This window comes from Otolemur garnettii, unplaced genomic scaffold, assembly GCF_000181295.1.
Source record: "Otolemur garnettii isolate 467f Iridium unplaced genomic scaffold, OtoGar3 scaffold00091, whole genome shotgun sequence".
NCBI classification, from domain to species: domain Eukaryota; kingdom Metazoa; phylum Chordata; class Mammalia; order Primates; family Galagidae; genus Otolemur; species Otolemur garnettii.
The window spans coordinates 4,096,794-4,106,872 of record NW_003852486.1 but is presented as its reverse complement, the minus strand read 5'-3'; the positions used below and the strand labels follow the sequence as shown (position 1 = coordinate 4,106,872).

Sequence of the window (10,079 nt, the reverse complement as noted above, 5' to 3'; positions counted from 1 at the left end):
AAAAAACATAGCCATGAAGCTTTGGCTTTGCAGAGTGGCAGTATCATAGCCAATGAGGTTTATCCAAGGCGCAATTATTACTAATTGAAAACTTTTCCCAATACCCCACCATGATGACTTGAAATATAGTCAGCATTGGCAATTTTTGACAGTCTCTACAGAGACTGAATTAAAAAACAAAACAAACAAACATAACCATGGTGCCGTTATCACACCTTTAAAAATTAATAATACTTCCTCAATCTAATATGCATTCAGTGTTCAAATTTTTTTGAGAAATTTTTCATTATTTTAATTTTATTTATTTATTTATTTTTTGAGACAGAGTCTCACTGTGTCACCCTCAGTAGGGTGCAGTGGCATCACAGCTCACAACAACCTCAAACTTTTGGGTTCAAGCGATTCTCTTGCCTCAGCCTCCCAAGTAGCTGGGACTACAGGCGCCCCCTACAATGCCCAGCTATTTTTTGTTGCAGTTGTCATTGTTGGTTAGCTGGCCTGGGCTGGGTTCGAACCAGCCACCTTCAGTGTATGTGGCTGGTGCCGCAACCACTGTGCTACAGGCACCAAGCCTATTTATTTATTTATTTGGCTGGGGCTGGGTTTGAACCCACCACCTCCGGTATATGGGGCTGGCACTCTACTCCTTGAGCATCACAGCTTGCAGCAACCTCAAACTCTTGGGCTCAAACGATTCTCTTGTCTCAGCCTCCCAAGTGGCTTGGACTATAGGCACCCGCCACAATGCCTGGCTATTTCTTTAGAGATGGGGGTCTTGCTCTTGCTCAGGCTGGTCTTGAACCCGTGAACTCAGGCAATCCACCCATCTCAGATTCCCAGAGTACTAGGATTATAGGCATGAGCCACTGCACCTGGCCTTTCATTTGTTTTTTGAGACAGGATCTCACTCTGTCATCTAGACTAAAGTGCTATGGCATTATCATAGCTCACAGCAACTTCAAGCTCTTTGGGCTCAAGTGATCTTCCTGCCTTAGCTTCCAGAGTAGATGGGACCATAGGCAGGATAGGTTTGGTTTTTTGGTTTTTTTTTTTGACAGATAGAAAATGCATTGTTTTATTTTATTTTATTCTTTTGAGACAGATCTCACTTGTCACCTTTAGTAGAGTGCTGTGGTGTCATTGCTCGCAGCAACCTCAAACTCCTGGGCTCAACCAATCCTCTTGCCTCAGCCTCCGGAGTAGCTGGGACTACAGGCACCTGCCACAATGTCCAGCTATTCGGCTGGAGTTTTTTCCTAATTTTTGTAGAGACAGGGTCTTGCTCTTGCTCAGGCTATCTTGAAATCCTGCACTCAAAGAATCTTCCCACCTTCCAGAGTGCTGGGATTATAGGCATGAGCCACTGTGCCCAACCTCCTCTTAGGTTTCTGTTTGCTTTTTCTATTTGTTTGTTCTGGTTTCTTTCTTTCATATTAGTGGTTCTACCTACATACTTGCTAGTCCTTGGCCACCTGCTCATATTTAGGAATGAGGGATGCTTGTGCTGTTTGGAAGCTCTGTGCCCATGAGGAAGGTTCAGCAATCTGGGTTCCATTATGTCACCACTGAGGACAGCCTGGCTGGGAATCATCAATGTCAGTGTCTTTAGGGGTTTCCCTACGGACCTCTAGTCAGCTTGCCCAAAGCAGGGGCTTCTCATCTTTCACCTGGAGCGTAATGGTCTGGCTCCTTATGTCTGGTACTTAAATCCCTGTGCTCAGGATGGCCCCCCATTCTGCCTGCTGTTCTCCATTCAGAAATCTTGTTGTACCCTCTCCAGAGGATAAACCTTGGACCAGGACATGGAAGGGGCAGTCACTAGATATGAAGAGCTTGGAAGAAATCTGCCTGCTTCTTAAACAGATTTTTTTTTTTTGAGTCTCACTTTGTTGCCCTTGGTAGAGTGGGGTGGCATCATAGCTCATAACAACCTCAAACTCCTGGGCTCAGTGATTTACTTGCCTCAGCCTCCCAAGTAGCTGGGACTACAGGCGCCTACCGCAATGCTCAGCTATTTATTTATTTATTTTAGAAACAGAGTCTCACTCTGTCGTCCTTGGTAGAGTGCTGTGTGCGTCACAGCTCACAGCAACCTCATCTCTTGGGCTAAAGCGATTCTCTTACCTCAACCTCCCCAGCAGCTGGGACTACAGGGACCTGCCACAAGACCTGGCTATTTTTTTCTTGCAGTTTGGCCGGGGCTAGGTTTGAAACCTCCACCCTCAGTATATGGGGCCAGCGCCCTACTCACTGAGCCACAGGTGCTGCCCTGCCCAGCTATTTTTTAGAGATAGGGTCTCACTCTTGCTCAGGCAATCCACCATCTCGGCCTCCCAGAGTGCTAGGATTACAGGTATGAGCCACCGCACCGGGCCCTTAAACAGATTTTTAAATAATTCTCCATATTTAGCCTCACTTCCAAAGGTAACTGGGGCCACTAATTCATGAACTTTAGGAATCTGCCTTATAAATAAGATGGTTTGAGGCTTCCTTCAGGCCTGGCTCAAGAAGACTCTTCTCTCTCTCTAGTCATTTACTGTTCATTTGCTTTTCCAAAATGTGGATGCTTTTGTACTTGTCTCTCATTCCCATCCTGGTTTATGTCTTTTTTTTTTTTTTTTTAAAGCGATATAGTCTCACTTTGTCCCCTTGGTAGAGTGCCGTGCACAGTAACCTCCAGTTCTTGGGCTTAGGCAATTCTCTTGCCTCAGCCGCCTGAGTAGCTGGGACTACAGGTGCCTGCCGCAATGCCCAGCTATTTTTTATTGCAGTTTGGCCGGGGCCAGGTTTGAACTCGTCACCCTCGGTATATGGGGCCAGTGCCCTACTCACTGAGCCACAGGCGCCGCCCCCTATTTTATGTCTTTAAAAAGTTCCTTTGGGGCCAGTTGAGGTGGCTGGCTCCTGTAATCTTAGCACTCTGGGAGGTGGAGGAGGGAAGATCCCTTGACCTCAGAAGTTCAAGCCTAACAAAACCCCATCTCTGGTAAAAAGAGAAAAGTAAGGGCAGTGCCTGTGGCTCAGTGAGTAGGATGCTGGCCCCATATACTGAGAGTGGTGGGTTCAAACCCAGCCACGGCCAAATTACAGCAAAAAATAGCCAGGTGTTGTGGCAGGTGCCTATAGTCCCACTCTCACATTTTTTGGTGGGAAATCACAGGTTTATTTGGAGAAAGGGCACTCCTAGAGTTACAATGATCTCACACAGGCCATGATAGGAAATACTCATGGTGGCATCGTCCTCTCTGTGACATTCATCCAATCATTGATTAAGCAAACATTTATTGAGTACCAACTGTGTGTGTGTCAGATCCTATGCTATGCATTTATTTTTTATTTATTTTTTGTTGTTGTTGTTGTTGAGACAGAGTCCCACCCTATGCCCCTGAGCAGAGTGCAGTGGCTTGGTAACTCCCTGCAACCTCAGACTCCAGCTTGTGGGCATCCCACCGCCTCAGCCTCCAGAAGCCACTGGGATTATAGGCGCTGCTGTGGTGCCTGCCTGGGTTTTTCCATGTTTTTCATGAGTCGGGGGTCTCACTCTCGCTCAGGCGAGTCTCAAACTCCTGAGCTCAAACAATTCTCCCTCCTCAGCCTCCCACAGTGCTGAGCCACTGTGCCCTTCAGTGCTATGCATTTATTAAGCACCTACTACATGCCCAACACTTCTGCTAGGCTCTGAAAATACAGCAGGGAAGCAAAACAGACTAGTCCCTCCCCTTTTTGAGCTTTGTCTGGTGGAGAAGGCAGATAGGGAAGTCTTTGGTGGCCTTAGCAAGAACTGCTTATATTATAGGGGAGCCTTGTTAGAGGGGTAAAGAGTAAGTGGCTAATGGGTGAGCTAAAAACAGAAAGTGTAGAGACCACTTCTAGGACTACAGACACGAGTAAAAGTAGATCCTTGCCTGCCAGGAGCCTTCTCCCTGCTTCCTGCTGGCTGCTAGGTGTCCTTGATGAAGGAGCTCAGGAGGAGGGCCGCAATAATAATGTTTATTGAGCACTTATGCCAAGTACTGTGATGCCAAGCACTGTCCTAGTTATTTTTCATGTATTAGCCTATGAGGTAGGTATTGGTAACATGCCCACTTCACAGGGGAGGACCCCCAGGCATGCAGAGGCTTGAATTCAAAGCCAGTCAGCTCCAGAGTCTGAGCTTTTGCCACTACCCTGAAAGGAGCACTGCCACAAGAAGGGGAGCAATGGAGGACAGCAAAAGAGGGAGAGAGAGCAGGGCAAGGGAACAGCCACTCTGATCTGCCCCCTTCCTCTTCCAGTGCTCGGTGGGCCCCTCCTCAGATAAAGCTTTGACCTTCATGAAGGACCATTTTCTGATGGATGAGCAGGTGATGGGGATGCCCCTGCTCGTGAAGTCTGGCGTGGAGTACACACAACTTGCAGTGGAGACAGCCCAGGGCCTCGATGGGCACAGCTATCTGGTCATGTACCTGGGCACCAGTGAGTAAAGGGCTCCAGGATGTCTTCAGAGGGCATGGCAGGGGCTGTGCTCAGGTTGAAGAGGGAAATCTTAGAATTCACTCACTCATTCAACAAATGTTTATTGAGCACCTGCTGGTGCTGGCACTCTGCTAGGCTCTGAAAATACAGCAGGGGAGCAGGTCTCTCCCCTTTCTGAGTTTTGTCCAGTGGGGGAGGCAGACGGGAGATCTTTGGTGATCTTAACAAGATCTGTGGATGTTATGGGGGAGCCCTGTTAGAGAGGGGTGAAGGGTGAGTGGGTAGAGGAGCAGCCAGAAACAGTGAGGACAGAGATCACTCCTTCAGGAAGTTTGGCTATGAAGGGGGAGAGGGGACCGGAGTGACATGGGCCCAGCTAGGGTTCTTGTTTCATAGATGGGAAAGATTGTGAGGACCCAGCAGACAGGGAGATGGTGAAGAGATGGGCAGGAATGGGGATAATTCACAGGTTGAGGGAGCAGGATGCTGGAGTCCAAAGACACAGGAGGAACAATTAGCCAGGGTGGCAGAGAACCTTAGATGGGCTGGGAGTGAGGTCTGGTGAGTGTGTGGACTTGTGGCAGGAAGCTAAGGGGGCTCTTCCCTGAAGGCTCTTTCATTCTCTATGAAGTGGGAGCACAGGAGGTCATGAGCTGGGAGTGAAAGGGCAGGAAAGGTGGGAGGTATGAGGAGAGAGAGAGAGAGATTCAAATAGTCATTTTGGAAAGAAGAAGAGAGAGCAGGGAACGCGGTAAGTGCCAAGCATATTGAGAGTCTGGCTGAGGTGGATGACCTCGAGCTTTAGTGGAAGAAACCCACCAAGTTCATTTATTCTTTCTTCCCTCCCCCTATCTCTAGTGACCAAGTTCACACACTCCTTCAGGCATATCACTAGGCACTGTATCAGCCATGCGTATATTGGGTGTACCTACAGTAGAGAAGAATACACAAAAGTAGCAGTCCTTGTGGAATGGGTGAAGACAGTATACACACTGCATAAGCAAATGACAGCAGGTTGTGAGATTTGGGAGGCAGGTGGGGGGCAGTGTGTCAGGAGTCAGGAAGCCATTGGCGAGGTCATGACGTTTAAAAGGCTTACTGAAATGTCTTAGTGTAGAGACCTTGACGGAAGTAAGGGAGGCTGGGGATGCACCTTTCTACAGAAGCACTCCTCTACCCATTGCCCCATGTGGGGAAAGTGGACAGCTGGGTTTCTCCAGGGATGCAGAGGGAGGGCAGGAGTTGAGCCATCAGCAAGAGAGCCCCATCTTGATGGAACAAAGGCTGTGAATGCTCTGGCTGCTCTGTGCCCACTGTATATGGCACTTCAGAGGCCATTGACAGCTGGGGAGGCCACCTTTGGATGAGGTGAGATGACTTCAGCTCTCTCCATCTGCTATAGCCACAGGGTCCCTCCACAAGGCTGTGGTGAGTGGGGACAGCAGTGCCCATCTGGTGGAAGAGATCCAGCTGTTTCCTGACCCTGAGCCTGTCCGCAATCTGCTGTTGGCCCCCGCCCAGGTGGGAAGGGAGTCATCAAATGGGCTTCTGGTGGGGCCAGCTTGAGGGCAGGTTGGGCTGGCTCCCTAGGCCAGGACTCTCCTAAGTATGGCCGGGGCTTCCTGGCATGCTCCAATTCTCTTCCAGGGTGCAGTGTTCGTAGGCTTCTCAGGAGGTGTCTTGAGGGTGCCCCGAGCCAACTGTAGTGTCTATGAGAGCTGTGTGGACTGCATCCTTGCCCGGGACCCCCACTGTGCCTGGGATCCTAAGAACCAGATCTGTGGCCTCCTATCTTCCCACAACCTGTGAGTGCCAGTCCCTGGATGATGGCTGAAGATGCACAGCCAGGAAGGACCCTTGTTACCCAGCTCTCTCTGGGGGCTACTGATAGAGTCCACCTGTCCTCTGCTGGGCCCTCTGGAGTGGGGTTTTGCTAGGGGGTTTAAAGCTCCTCCAGCTGTCCTGGATTCCTCTTTCCTCTCCTCTCTTCTTCCTGGTCTACTCTGCTATCTTCTTCCTCACTGCACTTTCCTCCCTTTCTCCTTCTTCTTCCCACTTTAGGCTGATTCAAGGGATGATATTTGCTTTCCCTGCCCTCTTAGGAACTCCTGGAAGCAGGACATGGAGCAAGGGAACCCGGGGTGGGCATGTACCAATGGCCCCATGGGCAGAAGCCTCCGGCCTCAGAGCCGCCCACGAATAAGTGAGTTTTGGATGGGGGGAGGCACACAGGTTCTGCAAGACTTCTGGGCCAGGGTGGGTGTCCCTGCTTTGGTTTCCTCACCCAGCACCTGCCTGGCTTGAGATATGAACTCTAGAATTGGGATGGGTTTGAGTCCTGGTTGTGGGGAGGAGCGAGAGGAATTCTGAGCTGGGGGCCAAGCTGGTATTCAGGTTTGAGGCTGCGGGTGATTTTGGTGTCAGAGTTGAAGTTAGATGGACTGGAGGTAAATGGAGGTCAAGACTGGAAATGGGGAAGGGTGAAAGTTGAGTTTGGGAGTTGAAATGGAAGCTGGAGCCAAGGGATGGGGTTTAAAGGCAAGTTAGAGACTCTCTCCTGTCTTCTTCCCCTGTCTTAACCCTTTTGCCCCTTTCCTTCGCCTACAGTTAAAGAAGTTCTGGCTGTCCCCAGCTCCATCCTGGAGCTCCCCTGTCCCCACCATTCAGCCCTGGCTTCTTACCACTGGACTCGCGGCATAGCCCCAGCCCCAGCCCCAGAAGCCTCCTCCACGGTCCATAATGGCTCCCTCTTGCTGATTCTGCAAGATGGAGTTGGGGGTCTCTACCAGTGCTGGGCCACTGAGAATGGCTTCTCATACCCTGTGGTCTCCTACTGGGTGGACAGCCAGGACCAGCCCCTGGCCCTGGATCCTGAACTGGCAGGCATCCCCCGGGAGCACGTGGAGGTGCCTCTCACCAGGGTCAGTAGTGAGGCTGCTCTGGCAGCCCAGCGTTCCTACTGGCCCCACTTCCTCACCGTCACTGTCCTCCTTGCGTTAGTGCTTTCCGGGGCCCTTGTTCTCCTCTTGGCCTCCCCACGGGGTGCTCTGTGGGCTCGAGGCAAGGTCCAGGGCTGTGGGACCCTGCCCCCCAGAGAGAAGTCCCCGTTGAGCCAGGAGCAGCATCTCCAACTGCCCAAGGAACACAGGACCTCTGCCAGTGATGTGGACACTGACAACTACCCGGGTACTGAGGTGGCTTAAACTCTGAGCACCAGGCTAGGGCTGCAGAGCAGGGCAGTCATCTAGCCATGCTGGCCAAGGGCCCCCAGAGCAGTACAGGCCTTATCAGGGTGGGAGTGGCACAAAAGACCACCTTCCTCCTGTGAGAGGGGCTTTCCTGACACTCTGCACCACAGTGACACCTGACAGGGTCACACACAGAGCAGCCTGCCTCCTTGCAGGTCTCCCTTCTACCAAGCTGTATAATAGGAGGCTACCCCAGGATTGTGCTTGCTCTGTGGTAGGAGGGCCTGGGGTGAATCCTTTAGTTATGGCCATTCCAGGGACCCTCAAAGAACATACTGTTCCATACCCTAAAAAACCTCACTGTCCCAGGACCCTATGGTAATAGACACCGAACATCTAAAACACCATAAGCTAACATGCCACACTGGGCACTCTACTTGGAAGTTGCCACTTTGGGCACTCCCTGCTCCCAGGGGTCTCTAAGGTTCTTCAGGGATCAGCTCCCTCCTATTCCCCTCACCAATCATGCATTGCAAACTCCCAGGAAGTCTTTCCTGAAGTCTGACCACCTTCCTTCTTGCGTTAGCCAGGGCAGATTATGAATCTTTCTGCTCCGGCTAGAACAGCAGGGGTACTCTGAGCCTCATTCACTCATTTACCCTGGCTGACTTCTTGACCTCTCTCTTTTTCCCTTTATTTGGGGATTCAGAAAACTGCTTGTCACAGACAGATTATTTTTTATTAAAAAGACAAAACTTATGACTGGTACTGTTTTGGCTGGAGTACTCTGTCAGGATGTGAAGGAGTAAGCAGCTTGAGAGCATCAGTAGGGAAGAGGATTTGGTTTGTGGGTGATGGTTCTCCCCAACTCCAGACCAGCTCCCCTACTCTTAGAGGTACCTCCCTCCCACCAACCAGCCCTACAGCCCTGTCCTCAGCTGAGCATTGCTGGAGGTTGCCTTGAATTTCCTCCACTGAGTCATGAATAGGATGGGGTTGGCCAGCCTTAGTTGTGCCTGCCAGACAGCATTACCTCAGGCATTACACAAACTCCCCTGCTGCAGCCCCACAGCTGCTGTCCCCAGCTCTCCCACACTTCTCGTGACTCCAGCTCAGCCCCCTTCCCCACTGCAGCAGTTGGCTTCAACTCTTGGTAGATGAATTTATAGAAAGACCGTGCAGCCACCCCCATCCTGGACACATCCTTTCCAATATCTGACAAACAACACCCTGTCCACATCTCTCACCACCCCTCTTCTCTCCTCTGTCACAAAGACACATGTCCCTCTTCCAGCAGAGGCTAACCAGTGCATTTGCCCCATCCTTCCTCCTCTGTATCACTGCTAGGATTTGTTCTATAAGTTATCTGCCCCCAGCATCCCCTTTTTCACTTTACCCTCCTCCCTCATCATTACTCTCCCTTCTCCTGCCTACAAATGTGCCCAGGTGCTCTCTGTTTTGTTTGTTTTTTTTTTTCTTTATTTTCCCAGGTGCTCTCTGCAAGAAAAGACAAAACAACCCTTCTTGCAGCTCTGCCTGTTCACCCCATGCCTACTTGGTCTCTTTCCTGTTACCACCAAACACCAGACAGGGGCCATTGTGGATTCCCCTAAGCTCCTGCAGTGTCCACGAGCTGTCTCTCTACACCCCTCCAGAGTTGCCCTAGCTCACTTGCTCTCTCTCTCTCTCTTTTTTTTTTGAGACAGAGTTTCACTCTGTTGCCCTGACTACAGTGCCCTGGCCTCAGCCTAGCACACAGCAACCTCAAATTCCTAGATTCAAATAATTCTCCTGCCTCAGCTCCCAGAGTAGCTGGACTACAGCTGCCTGCAATAATGCCCAACTAGTGTTTCTAATTTTTTTTTTTTTTTAGACAGAGTCTTACTTTTAGCGCCCTCGATAGAGTGCTGTGGCATCATAGCTCACAGCTACCTCCAACTCCTGGGCTTAGGCGATTCTCTTGCCTCACCCTCCCAAGTAGCTGGGACTACAGGCGCCCGCCACAAAACGCCCAGCTATTTTTGTTGCCGGGTTTGAACCTACTGCAGCTCTGCCTGTTCACCCCATGCCTTCGGTATATGGGGCCACTGCGCTAGCCACTGAGCCACAGGTGCTGCCCTGGTCTCTGACTCTTGAGCTCCAGGGATTCCCCCCCCCCACACACACACCAGCCTCGGCCTCCCAGAGTGCTAGGATTACAGGTGTGAACCATTGCACCTGGCCCATCTCAATTTCTTCACCTCTTGGATGAAAGGAGTGAACAGGAAGATCTTCCTGCTCTGAAGCATTATGGATGCTCCCCTTCCGCGCCCCCCACCCCCGGGCCAAATACACAGCTCTGGTGCTGAGTTTTCCGCCAGGCTCTGGCCAGTACGCCCGCCACAACGCCCGGCTATTTTTTGGTTGCAACCCAGAAGCTCTTCAAACCATACTCCT

General features: G+C 50.9%; 1 protein-coding gene and 1 non-coding gene across 4 annotated transcripts in view; both read left to right on the top strand.

Moving 5' to 3' along the window:
* The window catches only part of SEMA4A (semaphorin 4A), a 26,991-nt gene extending 18,587 nt beyond the window's left edge, over positions 1-8,404 (top strand). For all 3 annotated transcript variants that reach the window (XM_012808565.2, XM_023516448.1, XM_023516446.1), the window contains 5 exons: positions 4,275-4,455; positions 5,858-5,976; positions 6,103-6,260; positions 6,558-6,658; positions 7,063-8,404. In XM_012808565.2, coding sequence (XP_012664019.1) covers positions 4,275-4,455; positions 5,858-5,976; positions 6,103-6,260; positions 6,558-6,658; positions 7,063-7,658 — 1,155 coding nt within the window. In that variant the 3' untranslated portion in view covers positions 7,659-8,404. The remainder of the gene's footprint in view (positions 1-4,274; positions 4,456-5,857; positions 5,977-6,102; positions 6,261-6,557; positions 6,659-7,062) is intronic.
* LOC111727052 lies at positions 24-164 on the top strand. The gene has a single exon (XR_002774691.1). It is a non-coding gene; the product is annotated as a U4 spliceosomal RNA (small nuclear RNA).
* Positions 8,405-10,079: the final 1,675 nt, after the last annotated feature.